The sequence below is a fragment of the Rhinolophus sinicus genome, chromosome 3 (assembly GCF_057876585.1).
Source record: "Rhinolophus sinicus isolate RSI-liver-muscle chromosome 3, RSI-T2T, whole genome shotgun sequence".
NCBI classification, from domain to species: domain Eukaryota; kingdom Metazoa; phylum Chordata; class Mammalia; order Chiroptera; family Rhinolophidae; genus Rhinolophus; species Rhinolophus sinicus.
In genome coordinates, this window is record NC_142503.1 from 48,287,735 (window position 1) to 48,310,331 (window position 22,597).

The 22,597-nt window shown below is 33.2% G+C and overlaps 1 protein-coding gene across 3 annotated transcripts in view; it reads left to right on the forward strand.

The window, feature by feature from the left end:
- The window catches only part of POLK (DNA polymerase kappa), a 66,357-nt gene that overhangs the window by 37,957 nt on the left and 5,803 nt on the right, over nt 1-22,597 (forward strand). For all 3 annotated transcript variants that reach the window (XM_019728137.3, XM_019728136.3, XM_019728138.3), the window contains 9 exons: nt 1,487-1,639; nt 4,658-4,789; nt 7,412-7,565; nt 10,984-11,223; nt 12,380-12,504; nt 13,613-13,779; nt 15,895-15,927; nt 19,003-19,099; nt 21,472-21,643. In XM_019728137.3, the coding sequence (XP_019583696.3) occupies nt 1,487-1,639; nt 4,658-4,789; nt 7,412-7,565; nt 10,984-11,223; nt 12,380-12,504; nt 13,613-13,779; nt 15,895-15,927; nt 19,003-19,099; nt 21,472-21,643 (1,273 nt within the window). The remainder of the gene's footprint in view (nt 1-1,486; nt 1,640-4,657; nt 4,790-7,411; nt 7,566-10,983; nt 11,224-12,379; nt 12,505-13,612; nt 13,780-15,894; nt 15,928-19,002; nt 19,100-21,471; nt 21,644-22,597) is intronic.

The window sequence follows — 22,597 nt, forward strand, 5'->3', positions numbered from 1 at the left end:
TTTCAGAGAGATATCTGAAGGCTTTGTGACAGAACTCGGAAGGGCATTCTAGACAGAGGAACAGCTTGAAGAAGGCACAGAGCACTCCAGGTCGTTCAGTGAATTGCAGCCTGAACAGGAGCAGACCCTCTAAAAAGTCTTACTGTGGCTGCTGGAGACAAATATGATTAAGTGTAATTGTTTCTAAAAGAGAAGTTACCGTCTTAACCTGCACCTAGTGGGCAGCTAGTGTCACTGTAGTGCTAAGATGGAATGCCATGAAAAAAACGTCTTCAGAATAGAAACAAGGTTGAAGTCCAATGAGTGGAAAAAGCTAAATTATACCCTTGTAACTTCACCTTTGAGGAAACCTGCGATGGGGATCTCCACGTGATGGAAATTGCTTTTATTCCAGAGATCACCCCACTTATTTATTTCTGTCTGTTTTTCCCTCAGTTTTTGATTGCTTTCTTAAGCAACTATCCATTGATCCTTTTAGAAATAGATTGTGCTTATTGAACTTGTACCATATGCCAGGCATTCCTCCATGTTCTTTATGTATTCCATCTCACTCAGTAGCTTTCTTCTCTTCACGATTTTACTGGTTTTTATGTTACATAGATCAAAAAGGTCACACAACTACCCCCAGCTGGAGGGAAACTGAGAAAGTATTTAGCTTTTTCAACCTCTATAGTTGAGGCCACAAAAAAGGAACATGGGAATGAGTTTGTCTGCTACATAAATGCTTTTCTTATTGCCCTATTTTGCTTATTTTTACCACCTTTCATTTCTCTTTCTTATCTATCTCTTTTTAAATAAATAAAAAATTGTTTAAAGATTAAGATTCTTTACTGTTATATTTGACATATATTGAAATTTCATGAAAGAATAAATTACAACTTAAATTTTCAATTTTGATTTTCATAGACTAAGTTATCAAATTTTAGCCTTATAAAAGCAATTCTACAGAAGGAATGTTTACATTATGATTTGGTATGTCCAGTTGTATAGTACTATTTAGCATAAACATCATATACCAAAGAAGTATAATTTTTTATTGTTCATTTCCTTTTTTGCTATTTTAAGACATTGATATTATGAGTCAGATAGGAGTAGTTGTTTATTTTACCTAAACAGAAGCTTTTAGTTACAGTAAATTGTTCTCCAAATTTATAAAGCAGGGGAATCATTCGATGTAAGCAATTGGAATCATTTATTGATTCAGTAAATACTTATTAAGTACCTGTTATGTGCTTGTGGGTATTGAGAAATGTAAGAATTGGTAGGGAATGATATTTGAGAACAGACTGCCTATGTTTGTGAAAATAAAAGCAATAACCAGTCTTAATAAACAACAAATAAATATACATTAATGGGTGGGTGGGTAGATGGATGGATGGATGGAGGGACAGAATCAGATAGATACCTACTAACGTAAGATTAATGTTAGGATTAGTAGTGTTACAATATTATGTTGTCAAAAGTATGTTAATTTTTTTAATCTTAGGTTGACAGATTTGCAATGGAATTAGAACAGAGCCGGGATCTGAATAATACCATAGTGCACATTGACATGGATGCTTTCTATGCAGCTGTAGAAATGAGAGACAATCCGGAATTGAAGGATAAACCCATTGCTGTAGGATCATCAAGTATGTTGGTAAGTAGGTAAAGATCAAAGATAAGGAAATTTCATAACATATTCCAGTAAGCCTTACTGGTTTATGAAGGGGGAAGACTTTATTGACTTCCACCAGTATACTGAGTATTCTTCTGGTTGCATTATGTGTTCAGTTACTAAATCTTTTCAACATTACTTGAGGTACAAGTTTTATTTCCGTTTGACAGATAGGAAAACAAACTCAGAGAGATATTTAATAACTTCCCTAAAGTTACAAACCTGGCAAATGGTAGAGTGGCACTGTATCTTTTTGTTGCAAATTATGTTTTTCCTAACTGTTCTGGTTAAAGAGAATTGAAGAAGAAAAAAAAAGTTATTCTAAAGCACAGGTTTTCAAACAATGGCCTGAGATCCAAATCTAGCCTGCCCCCTTTTTATAAATAAAATTTTACTGAAACACAGTCACACCCATTCATTTATTATTATTGTTGCACTAAAAGAGCATAGTTGAGTAATTACCACAGAGACCAGAAGATCTACAAAGCCTGAGTAATTACTATCTGGAACTTTGCAGGAAAGGTTTGCTAACCCATTCTCGAGTAACATACTTCATTAATACAGTATTGTAATTCAGTAGTTTTTCCCATGACTTGGAACCTTTGCTTTTCTGATTATGTTACTCTTCCTTATTCCACCTTAACCATAGAAGGTAAGGATCACCAGGATAGCCATATGAAGCTAAAAACGTGTTGGGAGTTAAGAGTAGCAACTGGAGTAGTTGGGTTTTGCTATTAAAACAAACAAACAAACAAACAAACCAAGAGAAACAAGGGAAGTTCTTCCCTATTCCCTAACTCCTTCCAATGCCATAGATAGCTATAAACCTAATTCCTACTAAGTTATTATTTTATTATAAAACTATAATCTGTTCATTATCTCTGCCCTCATGAGTATGCAGGCAACTAACAGTCCTGGTTCCAAAACAGTGTTTATTGAAAGAACATTTCCCTTTCCTATAATTATATTTTTTTCAAATATAATTGCACTAAGAATATGTAACACCATTATTTATATATTGTCAAATTATATATGCATGTGTGTACATAGTACATATAAATATATACTATATCTATATATAAACACACATGCTGCAGTCATGTTAAAGCTGAATTCACTGCTAAATCCACAAAATAGTTTCTTTCCTATAATTTTTATCTTCTTAAAAATTGGTTATTGTTTCCAAATTCAAAATGATTCTTGTTATATTTAAACAAAGATTACCCCCTTTGTATGTTGAACCTAGTAGATTTCCCTTCTAATGAAATTTGAAGCATAATTGTTTTTGTCCTGTTAAACTCATAAAAATCTGTCTGCAGAGTAGTGGTGGTGATGATACATGTGTGATTATTCCAGTCTGTTACAGGTAGAATTCTTTTTTTAATGAATTTGATGGATCCTTGAATGTTTAACTTAGCGCTCACAGTTAGAACTTAGACCCTGTAGCAGTTATTTATTGCTGCATAATGAACCCTTCAGGACTCAGTGGACAACAATTTATTTGCTCATGATTCTGTAATTTGAGCAGATTACAATGGGGATGGCTAATCTCTACCTGGGTTTGGCTAGGGCTATTTAGCTAGGGCTGGAGGATCCAAAACGGCTTCACTAACAATGCCTGGCACTTCGACTGAAAGAAAAGTCTGGAATGGCTTCTATCCATTCAGCTTTCCCCTCTCATGTTGCATCATTTAGCAACCTAACCCGAGATCTTTACATGGGTGCTGGATCCCAAAAATGCAAAGGCAGACATAATGCCTAGGCTTCATGACTCACATAATGTCACTCCCTCATATTCTTTTGGTCAAAGCCCACATCATAATGCAAGTCACTTGGCATGAGGAACTAGAACCCACAATTTGATAGGAGGAACCATAAAATATTGTGGCTATGATTTTCCATCTACCACAACCTAAAAGTTAAAGGAAGTCCTATCTAAAATTTTGTTTTTATTCTATTATAGATGTAGCTTTTATATAAAGTTCATTAGACTTATTTATATTTAAGGCATTGATTTGTCTTTCTAGTGCTATCTGCATTTTCTGTTCTGGAATATTGACCATGGATTTACATAGTTTTGAGTACTATGAACATTTTTAAAATGCCATTTGAAAACCATTAGTGGCAAATTGATATTCTTATTGTGAAATAATTACTCCATTTGGTAGATTCTGTTTTGCATTTCTTTGACTTTTCACTTGAGATTCCAAAGATTTCATTTGTGATAAAAAATTTTTATGTGGTACTATGGTCTACCTGTTGACATAGACCGTTGCCAGGTATCATCAACAGGGATTAATAAGTAATGTTCTCCTTTTCCTTCTCAGTTTTTCAGTTCCATCTCCTGATTAAAATGTTTTCACTAAAAAGGATAGTGAAGACTTAAGAAGTAAAACTTAATTTTTAAAGTTCTTATAAGCTTTTATTACTTCATTTTGGAGATGTAATTTGGCTGACCATATATTAGGCCTTGATTTTTGTTCTATATATGAAAAATTTCCAAAATCCCAAATACAGCAAATTCTAAATCTATACTATTATACCATACTATTACTGTGGTATATATATTACTATTACTATACCATTACTTTCATGTAACATCTATACTATTTGTACTATAATATTACTTTATAACTATACTATTACTAAACTCTTACTTTCATGTAACATCACCCACTATCATCCAAACTTTGATGTATAGTATTATGGGTATGCCTTAAAAACAATGAAGTTTAGTGACTGGAAATGTAAGAGCACATTTTTATCAGTACAGTCTTGCTTATTCCCTGGTGTCACATTATAAATATGGGGACAGCCGAGAGAGAGGGTCATGATATTGTAATACTATGATGGGATAAAGTCAAAGCTTGATTTGAGACAGTGACTTATAAATGTCCTTGTGTTGAAAATGCACATCAGTAATGTGTTTCTTTTGAATGCATCGATCAATATCTTCATTTAGGTTTGTATGTTTTTTCCCATGTGGTCCATTTCTTTCAGAGTACTTCAAATTATCATGCAAGGAGGTTTGGAGTTCGTGCAGCCATGCCAGGATTTATTGCTAAAAGACTCTGCCCACAACTTATTATAGTGCCCCCAAACTTTGACAAATACCGAGCCGTGAGTAGAGAGGTAAGTCTGATGTCTCACCCCTACTTTACATAGCCTTTCACAGATTTCCTGTCACCAAGATAATCAACTCCAAATGCCTTCACACATCAGAATCTGGCCTTAGCTTATCCCTTTAGTCTCACCTCCTACCACTTCTTAAGCTTATATGTTGAATACTGAGCTGTTCATCATATCCAGAATACACCCTTCTATTTCCCAATTCTCTGCTTTTTCATGTATTTTTTTCATCTGTTTAGAAAACTCTTATCTCCCCAGAAAACTTTGAATTATATTAATTATAACCTAAATTAACTTTTATTTTTTTCTTAATGTGCAATATACTAGACTCACCTGATATTTATAATTTGCAGAATCTGCTCAAGTCATTAATTTTAACCTCTTTTCTGAAATATTTTTTATCAGTGTTTTTAAACCATAATAAAATTCACGTATTTTGATTAGCTGCTTTCCTTGTTCCACAATTTAGTAAAGATGCTTAGGAGCATTTAATGTCTAAGAGACTGATAATCCAGGAAAAAAGGGAATAATCTATGGCTCTGAAAAGGATCTCTGAAGTATAAAGATTCAGTTATTCAATAAAATTGCCTAAGCTGTCACATATAAAAAACTGCCATTTTCTCCTTTTATTTTTATTTTTTGATAACAACTGGACTATCATACCAGTGCTGGAACTTAAGAAATACATTATAATTTTAGAGTGATACATCAAACACTTTTAGACTACTACTGTCTGAATTGAAATGCTTGACAAACTATGGCCTAGCACGTCCTACCATGTACTTACACTAATGGTCATTAGATTCACTCCTCTTATTTGTATCCCACCTCATTATCCCTAGAAATGAACACCCCCCAAAAAAAAATTAAAATGATATTTCACCCACAATTAAAATTTTTTTTTCAACTTTTTTCAAAAACAGTCTGTGGAAGCGAGTGCTTTTATGTCTACCTCTGGAAAGGTGAGGGGGAGAGGGTAGCGCATTCATGTCTGGTTACTGCTTGTCCGTTCTACTGTATTCCTAATTAGAAAGATATAAAATGCTGACCTTAAATATTACTGGGTTTTCATAAGTTTGAAAATCCTTAAAAGACTTTGAAAGAAAGAATTATTTTGCTTTCTACTTTTAATTCAGTAAAACTTAGGACAGTATGACAATGAGAACTAAATTGGTTTTAGTTATTTTTAGTCTAATTATTTACATAAGTTGGAGAACTCTTCAGATTTGAGCAGCATCTAGCTAGATAACTAATGGGTTTTTAATGTGTAAATAAACTGCAGCACAATTCACTAACTATAAAAACCTTAATATTTATGGCTTGGTTTAAAAGCTTAAGGAAAAACCACTTTTGTTTTATCCAAAGGAAGGGGATGGCTTTAACTGCTCGAAGCCTAAGTAAGTTCTGGATTTTTACTGGAACATGTCTATTCTCATTCTTAAAGCAGTATCCTATGTAAAGGAAGTTAGTGAGTACTCAATGTCTCTAGAGAGTGCTTCTCATTTAGAATAATCTTAGTTGGCTGCCAACTACAGTCTTTCCAGAGTTTCATTTTCACTAGAAAGATTCTATTTGAGTACATTATAAAAGCGGTTTCTTCTACAAGAACAAAGCTAATTAAGGTACTCCTTGAGCAAAGCTTGGCCAAGTTTTATGTCACCATTTTCTAAAATTACCTTCGACTCAGCTGTTCATAATTATATTAAGCTAAAAAGCTTTCTTTTTATAAATCATCAAAAGTGATTTTCTCATGATACAGCTGACAGCTTTTAAATACTAGATGGAACCATAACATCATTTAGTAAGTATGTTTTTCTAACATACATATTCCTTTGGCAACCATTTCCTCTAATTTCAGTTAATACTTCAGTGGTTTAAAAAATTCAGTTTCATGTAAAAAAAAAAAACTAATATAAAAGGTATTTCTAGAATCATCCAGAGATTCTGATTTCTTTATGTGTTTCTTTTATCCCAAGATGTAACTCCAGACTATTTCCATCATTTAATATAGTCACAGACACTACAGATTTTTGTCATCTTTTCCATTTTAAATCCTGATATTTGAGCTTTGTTCTCCTGAATGGGTGGGTACATGCATTAATGTGTGTATTGAGTGGAATTTTATGTGTATATTACAATTATTTGAAATAGAACGACTTTCTAAAACAACATAGTACCTTTATGTAAGATTATTCCTTTTAAAAATGTACAAAAACCATCATAAAAGGTGAGGAGAAATAGGATCCTATTGTTCCCACTTCTACTTTTGATCAGCTACTTAAAATTACATTGCTTAACCATTTTTTCTGTGACTACCAGAATGATGATATCTGAGATTTATTTGAATCACTTACTATATCTAGATATAGGTGGCTAAATAGAGATTGTATCAAATAAAGCTATTACCGGTGTGTGATCTTCTGCCTTCATAATCTATTTTAATACAAAAGAGAATTTGGACAAATTTGCCCTAGTAGTAAATTATTTATTCCCTAAATCCATGAGCTATTGATTGCAGGATTCTTACTGTAGTTGCAAAGTAAGAGTATTAAATGTTTCTTATCAGCTGTATGTGACAGGTTATGCTACGGCAGCAAAATTTAAACCATTTTGTTCCTTTTGAAGGTTAAGGAAATACTTGCTGATTATGATCCCAATTTTATGGCCATGAGTCTTGATGAAGCCTACTTGAATATAACAAAGCACTTACAGGAAAGACAAAATTGGCCTGAGGACAAAAGAAAGTATTTCATCAAAACAGGGAACTCTCTAGAAAATGGTAAGCAATTTATTAGAACAAACTGAAAAAACAAACAAAAATCCCTTTGAATTAACCCAGTTGACTTATTAGCATACACAGATGGTAAAACTAGCTATTCCTTTATTATGAAAAATTATTTTCTAAAATGAAAAATCAGGAACTTAAAATATACCAGTGGGTTTTCTGAGTTAAATGTGTGGAAAGTCACTTTTAAACCAAATGAGATTATGAAATCTCTGGACTTTAAGAATGTGCAGAGTCCCTGAAAAAAAGTGATTTCATTGTAGTTCTTTTCCTAAGATCTAACTAACAAAGGGTTGGAACACGTTGAATCTGAAGTTATCTGTTTAAGATGGCCTTTTGTTGTAGTTATTAACAGAAAATAGATTTTTAAAAAATTTGCTTTAAACATATCAAAACTTTGGGTGGGTGGTTTTTTCTTTTTTCATTTCCCACATTTTAATAACTCTCCAACTCCCTTCTTTGCCTTAAACTTTACTTTTGATTCTTGTATATGCGATGAAACAGAAGTTTCATGACCCTAAGTGTTTTTTCAAATGGTCCCTTTAGTACCTATCCAAAACTATGTCAAGAAATATGCAGATATTATGCATGCATACTGCTTTCAACCCTCTGTCAAAGGTATGATCATTTCAAATCTCTGAGCTGACCCAGACCCCTGAGCAAAGTTCACCTGGATGAAAAGGTAGAAACAGAAGGTTTGCTCACAACCCACAGCCACATTTCATGTGCACAACTCATTTCTTCTGAGGGCACAGGCAGTGGTGGGGAAACCCATGTGTAACTTTCCCTGAAGCAAAAATGGTGGATTCTCAATGGCATAAAATTCTCTCACCTTGTTTGGATCTCAAATCTTTGGAGCATGTTTAATGTGGACATCAAATCACAACTTCGTTCCCTTCTTTACAGCTCAATGGGATAGGTCTCTTTAATAGAAACACTAAACAGTAAACAAGCATAATTTCTGGACACAGATTCTTGGAGCAAAAGGTTTTCTTTCCTTAGTGTAACTTTATTGTTTGGGAAGGTGGCACACAAAGCCTGATGTCTTTGCTTAAAATCTCATTTTGTTAGTTCCTTACTTTTCAAGAGAGGGGTGACATTAAATGGTTATGCCAAAGCATTCCCTGAGGGCCTCCTATAACAATTACTTTCATGATATGTTTTAAAAAATTACATTAAGAGTAAATTAAATGTTTTCATTCTCTACTAATGTTCTTTTCATTTACTGTATGTCCAAACTCACTGTGAGAATGTGGATTTTTAATATCTATTGCTTTTAACATATTTATTTACTTTCCTCTTCATGCATTTCATATTCTTAAGCAATTTAAATAGTTCAACTTTTTTTTTTTTTTTGTCATGTATAAATCCCTGTGGATTGGACTGTCAGGCATATCTGCTTTCACATTAGGCCGTGGGAAGCTGTCAGCAGTGAGTTGGAGCTGTGGTGGGTGATTGATACATTTCCCTCTAAAGTCCAAGACATTTTTCTGCTGTTTGCCCCTTTTCTAAAAAGTGCAGTCTTTGGAAAAAGTATTACTAACCACTTTGTCTATATACAAATAAAATAATAATTATTTTATATTTATTCTGCTATATAAATCTGAATGGTGAGTGCCAAGGAATGTGTGAAATGGAAATACTGTACACTTTTTAGCACTTGCCATCCAAAAGGGTGCTTTCATCCTAGTGTTTCCGATTTTAAGAAACCTTAGTTTTGTACTCTGATCTCTTCAGTTATGGGGATTATAAAGATAGTTCTTTCAGAAAGCAAATAAGAAACGACTTCAGCATTTAGTTGCACATGCAGGCCTCACAGAGAAGTAGACAGACTGAAAAGGTAATTACGCCATTTGGCAGCAGCTCTAACAATGGGCCTGAAGGCGGCATGCATGCTTCCCACAGTAGTATTCTACTGTTTGAGCGTCTCACTTGGTGGTAGGGGGATAGAGCCATGGAGAACACAAACATGGCGTAAGGAAATGTGCAGAAGGGGCTTGTGAACATGATGGATACCTAACTTACTTGGTATGCAGTTTTTCTGCAGCTCTCTTTACTTTGACTTCCAAACATTCAGATGGGGAAAAGGGGGTCTAGGTAAATACTGTTTCAGCTGTGCCACAGTCTTAATCCCCTCTGAATTGCTTTGCATTTTAAAACCAGAACATGGAAAATGAAAGGAATTGAAGCATGTAAATAACAGCTAATGTAAGTTTGAAAATAAGGCTCATTTTGTAGTTGGCCTGGGAATTCACATTTGGAAAGCATCTGTCTATAACTTAACTCATATACTTTAAAATTTGAATCTGATCAGGTGTTCGTCGTATTGTTTGTATTATCTTTAGAAAATTTTCCTAAAAGACCAAGTTTATTTTTAAAGTATTATGCATTCATATGTATCTTAAAACCAGAAGTTTAGTTTTTGCTTCTGCATTTACCTCAATTTGGAAAACATTTATATGTAATCAAATTATAAAATGGGATCAGAAAGCTCTGTTTTTAATCTTGTTATAAATACATTTAAACTGATTTCTCCTCCATTAAGTTCAGAAAGTAAAGTTTTTAATGGATTTTTTTCATGAAGACATTTTTAGTATCAGTATAGATTTAAGTGTATTTTGTAGTCCATTTATGAAAAATGCAAAAAAAAATGTAATAACCAGAGTGATATTTTTACTCTACTTTTTAATAATAATATTAGTTTACAGCCTACTGATAATAATAAAGGCTTCTTTCCCTTAACCTTGGAACATGGTTAATCTGATCAGATCTTAGGAATTTGTGTATTTTAAAAAGTATAACTTCCACAACTAATTTATTTCAAATATTAAATGTGATACTTAATAAACAAGCAACTCAAAATTAAAATCAGCATATGAAAGAAATAAATTCTGATTACTTTAACATCTGAAAAGTTTCTTCCACGAATGAAGAAAATTTAAGTTTTTTCTCCTTGAAAAATAAAATGTACTTTTCAGGCATTTATTCTAGATTGCTTAATGTCTTTTTCCCTCATTCCTACATTCTAATTTAAGAATGTTCTTTTTTTTTTCCCCCAGAGATAGCAAAGGAAAAAAAAAACCCTTTCATTTTTTTAAGAAAATAATGTGAATCTAAACGCAATTCTGGGTTTCAATTAATTTAGGTCCAAAAATTAGTGAGCTTTACTTAAGATATTTCCTTTTAAAATATATATTCTGGAAATGGGTAGTATTTTTAAGAAAAACTTAGGATCAGTGTTTTCTTTTTTAAACAGTTACAAAATATAAATGATAATATTTCTGACCTTGGTTCTTAAAAACAAGACTAAACTAGATTTGTTTTGTCTTTAGAAAGAATGTAGGGAAACCTAACTTATGAAGTATGTACTTCTTAAAATGAAGATGAATTACTGTTCCTGTTTATAATTTAGATAAACCAGGAAAAGAAATTAATAAAGCGAGTGAGCATGAACGATCCATGTCTCCACTACTTTTTGAAGATAGTCCTCCTGATTTGCAGCCTCCTGGAAATACTTCCCAAGTAAACACTGAAGAACAACATAATCCTCAAATACTCCAAAACTCAGTTGTTTTTGGAACATCAGCTGAAGAAGTGGTAAAGGAAATTCGTTTCAGAATCGAGCAAAAAACAACACTGACAGCCAGTGCAGGTACTTAACAGGATATTAATGGCTACAATAATCATAATTTTCACACTGGTTAATTCAAGTGTAAAATAGTAGCTTTCTCATTATGAAGTATAGAGTAACATTTTACTTATCCACTTTTTGATTCAACTTCTAACAACTTTACCTATTTAGAATGCCTAGGACCTACAGGTGAGTTGGAATTAAGCCAAAAACCCTATGAGCCCAGAGGAAAAGCTATCATAAATCTCATGTGACTTTCCTTTTTTAAGCACAAAATATATTTTAATTGGTTTTGGACATAATACTTTATTAGTTTTCCCTATCCAAGATTACAGCGCAGGAGAGACCCCAGATGGCCACAAGGTAGTAGACAGAAACACCAACTAGCAACATAACAATCTAGGACCATTTGGAGAAGGGGAAAAAGAGCTCTACATACGTCAGTAACCCATGAGGATGATAACACTGTGTCTTAGGCTAGAAACTGACATTCATCACGAGGACCCCCATTAATCTTATAAAAGCCATATTATGATGAGGTTAGTCTTTCTATATCAAAGCATAAGAATAAACAAATTTTAGGAAGATGTGTGTAAAAATTGAAATGAAATATTTAATGATTATATTAGAATATTCCTATTTCAATTTATCTTAATCACTAAGACTCCTAGAAATTGTAAAATACCTTTCTTAAAAGTAGTAATTTGCTCTAATATAAAAAGGATGCACACATTTCATTATTTTGTTTTAAATATACTACAAACCAGAATTTTTGATTTTTTTTTTCTTTATGTGGATAATCTATACAAAAGAATAAGCATGCATCCTAACTTATATTCTGGATCTTTTCTATAAGATAGCCCTATATTTCTACTAAAGATAGTAAGTAAACTACCTATCACTTAAACTCGGAAATTACTTTTAGACTCTAAAATACCATGGAGATTTAAATAGTCCTCATTTCTACTGCCAAAATAACTAATACAATTCCTTTTTCTAAAACCATAGCTAGCCCTGGACAGATAGATAATAATCACGTTATTTTTAAAGCATTCTGCATTATTTCAGATTTTTTGCAATTAACATTATTTTTTTTCTATTTTATTGTCCCACATTTAAAAATCATACACATCAACTTCTTTGAGTCATCAAAGTGTTCTTTTTTTTTTTTTTTTAGGCATTGCCCCAAATACAATGTTAGCAAAAGTATGCAGTGATAAGAATAAACCAAATGGACAATACCAAATTCTCCCCAACAGACAAGCTGTGATGGATTTCATCAAGGACTTACCCATTAGAAAGGTGAGATTTTATATAAAATTTATCATCTAAATATATATACTCTGAGTTCTGAAGAGAGTATATGATAGTAATCATTCTTCGCTGAAAAGTTTTAAAATAATAGGTAACAAGCAAGAACTATAATAAATGATTGAATTTAGACTTGAAGAAATCTTTCTATTAAACCCTAAAAGTGAGGTTTGCTGAGAAGTTTTAAGAAAGTAACAGATGACAGACTTTTAAGTGTACCCCTGTCAAAGAGAAGAGAAATAAAATGAATACTTGTATGAGTCCTTTCAGTTGTAACTTAATATACTACCTTAGTTCTAAAATACAGATTGCTACCAGATTAATAGGTATGATACTTCAAAGAGATTTAGAATTTTAATTGTTTTTGACAAAAATTTATCAAAATACTTTACCATCTTTAAAACAGTAAAATGATTTCTTAGGTGTTATAGAAAGGAGGGTATGTTTTATTATTTTTTTAAAGCATCTAGATTTTTCTGCACACACACACACCTTTTTAACAATAATTGTACTATACTCTATTTGGTGTTCTAGGGCTTGCTTTTTATTCAATATAATGTATATGAGTGAATTGAAATGAAGCATTTTTCAATGCTCAGAAGAAAGGCTATATCAAAATATATAATGTACAATGATGACTGAATAGTGTTTGTAAGGTGTAGCTATAAAGCAGTGTTTTCCAATATGTTTTTTAAGATATGAATAGGTGTTCCATTAAAAAATGTTCTGGGGTCAAATAACTTTGGAACTTACCATCTTTGATGGGTCACAAAGAGACTAGTATATTAAAGATTCCTAAGTCTTGCAGTAAAAAGTTCAATTTAAGTTAGTTTATCCCATCATTCCCCAAGTTTGTTTGACCATATAATTCTTTTTTAATGCTTTTCAAAATTTTTTTAAACTTAGAATTTTAATTTTCCGTGGAACACTAGTTTAGGAAATGTGCCAAAAAGTAATGAAAGCAGTTTTCTTGCATAACTTATGAAGTGGTCACATTATTGATGCCTTTTATTGACTATAGAAGGTATAGTGAGATTATAATATGAGTTCTCACCTCAATTTGAAAATATATTAATAATAAATATTGATTCTTTTCTAGGTTTCTGGAATAGGAAAAGTTACAGAGAAAATGTTAAAGGCCCTTGGAATTATTACTTGTACAGAAATCTACCAACAGAGGGCATTACTTTCTCTTCTCTTCTCTGAAACATCTTGGCATTATTTCCTTCATATTTCCCTGGGTCTAGGTTCAACACACCTGGCAAGGTACCTCTATGTATAGTAATTCTGCTTTTTCTTTATCATTTGCTGAAATAACAGTTTTAACCATTGAGGTGAAGGCTATAAGGATAACATGTTTAAAATTATTTTAGGCTAGTTCAATTCAGAATATAATTCTTGAATTAGAGTCGAAAGATTGGATGTGGGAGAAAAGGAAAAGAGGAATAAAGAATCATTCCTAGGTTGTTGGCTACAGCAATTGCATAGATGAACAAGAGGAATGGTGGGTACTGTCTTTTTTGTACCTGCCTTGTTCTTTATTCAGAACATAAGAATACTGGTAGTCAGACTGTGGAGGAAAGAAAGATGGCTCATATCCCAGAATTTACCCTTTAAGCAAGGAGATTGATTTAATGAGTCTTTGAAAGCCTTCATGAACAAACTATATTTCTTTTCCAGATTTGTAAATCATTCATTCATTAACTGACAACTTCCTTTGTGTTGGGTACTGTTCTAGGCCCTGGGAATAATAGCAGTAAACAAGACAGTCCTGCCTTCATGGAGTTTACAGATTAGTGTGGAAGATGGAAAGTTAGTTACCAAATCAACAAATGAGGAAAGTAAGGCCGAGTGAAGGAATAGAAAGTGGCAGTGGGGTAAGATTAGGGGTGGGCAGCAGTCACCCAGAGGCAGAGACCTGCGGGGGCCAGCCATGCATAGATCTAGGAGAAGAAGGAAGAAAGAGGTAAGAGACACCCTGTGTTTTCTTCCCTGCCACTCTTTTATTTAGGTTTACAAAAAAGCACCCTAGAGCTAAAAGGGCACACTTTGGTGGGGGTTGGGGGGTGAAAAGAAGGGACAGAAAAAAAAAAAGGGAATAAACACTGAGCATTGTTTTTTACAGTTTTGTCATCATCCTGTCAGCCTGCCCTCAAAATAACTTCCTTATATTCTTACACTTAAATAAAAGAGAACAGGAGGATTACTGAGGAGGCATACAAAATAAGTTCGATTAACCAGTTAAACCTGCTGCATCTTCGAGATTGCTTTTCTCATCTCTCCGTGTTCCTCATTCTTTTGAGTCCACAGTTAACTGACTTTGATTTGGGGTGGATATAATGAAAGATAAGAAAAAGACATCACAGTACTATAAATAATCTAGTATTTTGAAGATAATAAGAAATGAGACTCTTCTTTTACCCAAAAATTATCTTCTTTTTTCCATAGTGCTTGAAAACAATATAGTTCTTGATAAATCATAGCATATATTAATCTGAGGTATTTAGAGATGCAAGTAATGGTTATTCTAAGGAAAATTCATAGGTAATTTACAATAGTAATATATAGCAAACCTGCCTTCCCTTCTATTCACATTCTCTATTCCTCTACGCTGAGTTATTTTTAAATCTGTAGTACTTTTCCCCTTCAAACACATTCCATACTTCTATATTTATTTGTCTCTCTCCAGTAAGATACAAGTTTCTTAAGGACAGTCACTTGGTCTTTTTTGTTCATTACTGTATCCCCAAGGCCTAGAGCAGTGCTCAATTCATAATAGGTTCACTAAATCTTTGGAAAATGAATAATCTACATGTCATTTCAGCTTTTTGGTTTCAACTACACCTGTCAGAGCAGCTAAAAGCCAAACAAACTAGATATTTCAGATTTCCTATCTTCAGCCTATTGCTGTGTGCCAAATTCTGACTGAGCTTCTATAGAGTGATATAAATGAATAAGGAATAGGTTATAGGAGAGAGCAGTTAATATACTAAGCCAAAAATTAGATAATTGATATTAAATTATTTAAATTTAATTATATTCTATAACTGCAAGCCATTACACTGCCATCTGCTATTGGTTTTTATAAGTTGTGGTTTTTATATTCAGGCTTTTAATAGAAGCAATTTATAATATCAACCTATTTTCAGATTTGTTCTCTTCAATAGAGACTTGATCCACGATACATCTTAATCTATACACATTCTTTCAGTGATAGTTTTATTTTTAGATTAAAAAAGCTTTTATGACGTATAAATTTTAATCAAAAACATTATTGAGATCTCTAAAGGGTAACTGATATGTTGAATCCTCTTGGTTGACTAAAAGAAACTCAGTCTTCTTAGAGAAAGAAAATAAAAACTTTTTTTTCTTTATTTCAAGGGATGCAGAGAGGAAAAGCATGAGTGTTGAAAGGTAATATTTTGATATTTGTTCATAATTCATGTTATTTTAAACTAATTTTTAATTTTTAGTAACATATCACTGAAATTAAAAAATGTATTTTCAAAACACATAACAGTTCTTAGCAGTTCATACTTCTGAAGTAAATATCCCGGTATAATGCTTTTTTTATCTTCACTTGCTATGCTCTTAATAGGAAAAAAATTAACTGCAGTTTTTTTTTTTTTTAGTATTGATTTTGTTCCTATACAGTGAAAACCAAGGATTTTGGGATTCCAAATCTTAATTTCTAGACTCGGTTATAAGAAAAATTATACTGAGTAACTATTTGGGAAATTGAAGTGACAATGGAAATACTTCCTAAAACTCTTAAAATGTTGGTGAATGAAAAGAGGTATTAAATAGCAAGATATTAATGAAAGAGGTGATCTAAATTAGAGGTGATCTAGTTCATTGGTTTACAATCTTCTTTAGAAGTCAAATGAAATCTTGATGAAAACCTTATTGTTTGGGGAAATATGTCATTGTTTGAAAAGTCCTTCAATTATCTCCTCAAAGATCACAGTTCCACTGAGACATTTAAGAACCACTGACCTAGTACACAGTTGTGTTCATTTTTCACATATATTACTGGTGATCAGAAAAGCTAAATGGCTTTTGCAAAACAATATACTCAATAAATGACTGATAAAAATTGCCTTTGAGGTTGTGATTTACATAAAAGCAATCAAAGGAAAAGAGAGGGGAAAGCATCTAACAGTGAGATAGTATTGTCTTATTTAGTGAATTTTTTTCCATTTTGTTTGTTGTTATTGAGAAGGCTATTTAGTATACAAGAATACTAATATTATCTATTTTTAATGTCTTAAGAGAGGGCCAGCAAACCAATAGAAAAAAATTAACAAAGATATAACAAGTTAACAGAAGAGGAAGTATAAATAGCTCTTAAAATGTGAAAATATTCCCAATCTCCTTTATAATTTAGGAAATACAGTTTGAAAGTTCTCTAAGGAAATATTTTTCACTAATGAGGTTGGCAAAGATTCTAACACACTCTATTGGCAAGACCAGGAGTGAAAAAGCTATATATTCTAGGAGGGGGTGTACTAATTTCTTATTGGTGATATAACAAATTGTCACACATTTAGTGGCTTAAAACAACACAGATGTATTCTCTTACAGTTCTGAAGGTCAGAAGTCCCAATATTAAGGTGTTTGGCAGGGCTGCATTCCTTCTAGAGGCTCCAGGGGAGAATCCATTTCTTTATCAAAAGTTTCTAGAGTCTGCCTGCATTCTTTGGATCATAGACTCATCCTCCATCTTTTTTAATTTTTTTATTTTTTTAAGATTTTCTTGGGGAAGTGGAACAGGACTTCATTGGGGAACAGTGTGTACTTCCAGGCCTTTTTTCCAAGTCAAGTTGTTGTCCTTTCAGTCTTAGTTGTGGAGGGCACAGCTCAGCTCCAGGTCCAGTTGCTGTTTTCTAGTTGCAGGGGGCACAGCCCACCATCCCTTGCGGGAGTCGAACCGGCAACCTTGTGGTTGAGAGGATGTGCTCCAACCAACTGAGCCATCCAGGAGCTCAGCGGCAGCTCAGCTCAAGGTGCCATGTTCAATTTTAGTTGCAGGGGGCGGCGGAGCCCACCATGCCTTGCGGGTCTCGAGGAATTGAACTGGCAATCTTGTGGTTGAGAGCCCACTGGCCCATGTGGGAATCGAACTGGCAGCCTTCGGAGTTAGTAACATGGAGCTCTAACCGCCTGAGCCACCGGGCTGGCCCTCATCCTCCATCTTCAAACCCTTCTCTTCCTCTGACTCTGACCCTCCTGCTTCCTTTTTAAAGGAACCTTTGGATTACATTGGGCTCACCTGCATAATCTCTCCATTTTAATTTAATCGCATTGGCAAAGTCCCTTTTGTGATGTAATGTACTCAGTTCAGAGGATTAGGATTTGGACATCTTTAGGGACCATTATTTTGCCTACCACAGGGGGCAAGCAATTTGGCAATATCGGTCAGAATTACAGATACATATGTACTTTGATTCCACATTTCTTATTCTAGGAATTCATCCCACAGATGTAATCACATGTTATTGTACATGTATACTTGTTTATTCATTATACTTTTTTACAATTGCAAAAGATTGAAAATAACTTAAATATCCATGAATAGAGGACTGGTTAAATGATCTCACATCTTTAAATAGAATATAATGCTGCCATGTAAAAATGAGGAAATTATTTACTCATAGGGAACTCTCACCAGGATGAATTCAGAAAAGCAAGGTGCTAAACAATGTCTGATCCTCTGCTATTTATATAAAAAATTAGAGGAAAACATTTGCTTATTTGCTTATATATGCAGAAAATATATCTGAAGGAATTCATAATAGGGAGCTGGCAACATTGGTTGCCCCTAGAGAGGAAACCTGGGTAGCTAGGCATAGAATTAAAAGGGGGAGCCTGAATATATTTGCAAATGGGTTTTTATTCATTGATCTCTGTAGTATATTTTTCTTTTAGGTTAATACGACCTTTCAACTTCTTCAATACTTTTATGCAGATGAATTTAAAATTTCTACATTTTATCTTACCAGTCCTCCATTTGCAGTTGGTTATGAAACAAGTGTACCTAGGTACCAGTAATCAACGCCTTAAATCTACTTGAAGATATTTCTCTTTCAGAAAATTCATGTGCCATAATTCGAATGATGTTCTCATGTGTACTTCCTTAAGATAATCCTCTGTAGCAGAGTCGATAATACGTACTCGTATATGCCTTAATGTTTTAAGTTTCTGGGGGCATTGTCACTATCTGTTGGTGACTTTAATGATTTTTTTTTTTAAAAAATAGTATAGAAAGAGCAAAAGCATAAAAGTACACTTTTGCTAGTAAGCTTAACTAAGTGATCTTCAATTATTTAGGTAGACCTTAAATGTTTTTAATTATATCTTAGTTCATCTGAAAACTTTATACTGTAGAAAATATAACTTAATGCTAGGCCATTTAAACATGCTATATCATCCCTAAATGATTCTGAATTATAGTTTCCTTTGTACACCAAAATCGTGCTTGTCTTTTAGGACATTCAGTGAGATAAGTAAAGCAGAAGAACAGTACAGCTTGTGCCAGGAACTTTGCAGTGAACTTGCTCAGGATCTGCAGAAAGAAGGGCTTAAGGTACTTTATTTTAATGTGGTGATCTCAGTTTAAAATTTTTTAAATGATAAAATGCTACTTTAATGCACGAGTTAGATTTTGTATTTGAATACATATTGAGAAATGTCAGAAAAGAGTACTCCCATCACCAACAAAAACAAATTCAGTTCGGAAGCATATCTGAAGCCGATGATGAGATCATTCTGTGAAGGAGCAACTTAAGAGGGTAGAGTGGTTCCAGTATAATTCCAGAGAAGTTTATACTACCTCAGGAGTACATCTGAATAAGTTGAAAATCATAGTTATATTGGCATTAGAGAATAAAGGGAAGAATTTCCCTAGAACTGTATTTACATATTTTAAATGCCTTTCCAATCATCCTTTAATGTTTTTCGTAGGTAGACAGTGAGTGACCTTCTAGAATAAGCATTTTGTTTGAAGGGTCTAATGCAGGCTGCTTAACATATTGAGATAAAACCTGGAGGACTTTAAACTTTGTATTCTATAATCTTCAGTCCCAACAATCAATATTCAGTGTTTTACCAACACTCTTAAAGTCACTATAAAGTGTAATACAAAAGTATTAAAAAAATTATAAAGAATGGCATATCTGATGAGTATTTTTCTTAGAATACATCTTTATCATACCTTGAGTCTAAAGAGAGTAAGTTTTATTGATGTTTAAATAAACTTTCAATTTTAGAATAATTTTAGATTTACAGAAAAATTGCAAAGGTAATATATAGAGTGCCAGTATACCCAGTTTCCCTCATTATAACGTCTTATGTTACCAGACTGCATTTGTCAAAAGTAAAAATCTGACATTAGCACATTGCCATTGACTGAACTCTAGACTTTATTTGGATTTTACCTATTTTTCTATTAATGTTCTCTTTCTGTTCCAGGAGTCAATCCAGGAAACCACATTGCATTTAGTTTAGTCATGTCTTCCCCAGTCTCCTCTAGTCTGTGACAGTTTCTCAGTATTTCCTTGTTTTTCATGACCTTGATAATCTTGAGGAGTACTGGCCGGATATCTGGCAGAATATTCCTCCCAGTTTGGGTTTGTCTAATGGTTTTCTAATGATTAGACTATGATTATGAGTTTTAGAAAGAATACCACAAAGGTGAAGTGTCCTTCTCATCACATCTTATTAGGGAACAATAGTTCCTCCTTATCCAAGGTTTCACTTTCCACAGTTTCAATTACTTGTGGTCTGAAATATTAAAATTCTGGAAGTAAATCATACATTTTAAATTGCATACCATTCTCAGTAGTGTGATGAACTCTTGTGTTGTCCTGCTCCATCCTGCCCAGGATGTGAATCATCTCTTTGCCCAGTGTATCCCTTCTACTCATCTGGTAGTCAGTCAGTAGTTGTCTCAGTTATCAGATTGGTTATCAGAGGAAGAGAAAGACAGACCACATTCACATAACTTTTATTATAGTATATTGTTATAATTGTTCTATTTTATTATTATGTTGTTAATTTCTTATTGTGCCTAATTTATAAATTAAACTTTATCATAAGTGTGTATACATAGAAAAAAGCATAGTATATGTAGGGTTTGGTACTCTCTGTGGTTTCAGACATCCACTGGGTGTTGCAACGTATCCCACAAATAAGGGGGAGCTACTCCATGTGATAGCCATATGATATCATGGGTGACATTAACCTTCATCACTTGGTTAAAGTAGTGTTGGCTGGGCTTCTCCACTGTGAAGTTACTATTTTTCCCTTTCCATACTCGATTCTTTGGAAGTGAGTCAGTAAGTCTAACCCACTCTCACTACCTCTAGGAGGTAGTGAAAAATACGTAACATAAAATTTACCATTTTAACCATTTTTTTAAGTATACATTTTAATGGCATTAAGTACATTCATACTGTGTAACCATTAACACTATAATCTCCAAAACTTTTTCATTATCCCAAACTGAAACTCTGTACCCATTGAAAAGTAACTAGAAGGGAGTTCTTACATATAAATTGTTTAGCATAGTATCTGTCATATATAGTAGGCACACAATAAGTATGAGCTATCCACAGACCTTTTCAGGGAAGCCCCTTTAGAAAGATTTTTTTCTCCTTTTTAGGTACTGACTTAACCTATAAAGGAGGTTCTATAAAAATAAAAATGACCATTATATAAAGGTCTTTTATGAAAATGCATTTGGGGAAGGGAGTAATAATTATTGGCTAAAATGGGGTTTTTATATTACGGATTTCAGTTTTTCTTTATGACAATTTTATTACCATGTTTTAAAAATAGTTGATTATACATCCATATTATATATACATAAGAGACCTTTTTGAGTCTTTCTAAGCTGTAAAATAACTTTTTTCTAGAAGTTAGAAGGCCATATATAATAATGTATTCTGTTTCTTATAGGGTAGAACTGTTACTATTAAGCTGAAGAATGTGAATTTTGAAGTGAAAACTCGTGCATCTACAGTTTCATATGTTGTTTCTACTGCAGAAGAAATATTTGCTATTGCTAAAGAATTGCTAAAAACAGAAATTGATGCTGAGTTTCCACATCCCTTGAGATTAAGACTAATGGGTATGACTTATTTTCTTGTTTGTCCTTAAATCTGCTAGACTTTCCCAAAGAATCAACTTTGGAAATTCTCACCTCCATTTTATTTCTTAAAGCTATTTAGGAAGTTCTACTTATGCTGCTGCCATTTTTCTTAATTCTTAGAACCTGATGCATGTGAAGCCATGATCATTAGTTTAATTCCAGTAAGAACCATTAAAGTTGTTCTTTTTCTTACTACTTACTGATATCTTTGAGGCTAGCTATGTTTCAAAATTTAAAACTTTTCAGACTTTAGAAAGCAAATTCAGTGCATACTGAGTATATTATGTAACACTCCTTTGGGATCTGAGGAAGCTCTTCATGATCAAACACATTAATATTTCTGTAGCAAAACAAAAAATGTTCACACTGAGTTGTAAAGACTCTTAAATAGCCTCACATCAGTTCAGTCATCAATTACCATTTGTTGCTTACAATTTTCAGGGCTTTTTGGATCTCAGAATTACAGGTGAAGGATTATGGCGCTATAAAACCACATCTTTAGCCAGCTACTGGTGAAAAAAACAAACCATGTTTCCAAAGTGAACATGGTAAGAGAATGCTTATGGATAAGCACCCCAAATGCCAACTTAGTATGGTACTAAGAGGGGGTCATTAGCCAGGCTTTCATATATGATCAACTGACTAAAGTATGTTAACTGAAAGAACTAAAGAGTGGATGTTAATAGCAGCTTTATTTATAATAGCTACAACTTGGAAGCAACCAAGATGTCTTTCAGTAGTAGGTCATTGGAAACTAGAACATCCAGACAATGGAATATATTCAGCACATCAAAGAAATGAGCTGTCAAGCCACAAAAAGACATGGAGGAACCTGAAATGTATATTATTAGGTTGGTGCAAAAGTAATTGCAGTTTAAAAGGTTAAAAATAATTGCAAAAACCGCAGCTACTTTTGCACCAACCTAATATTAA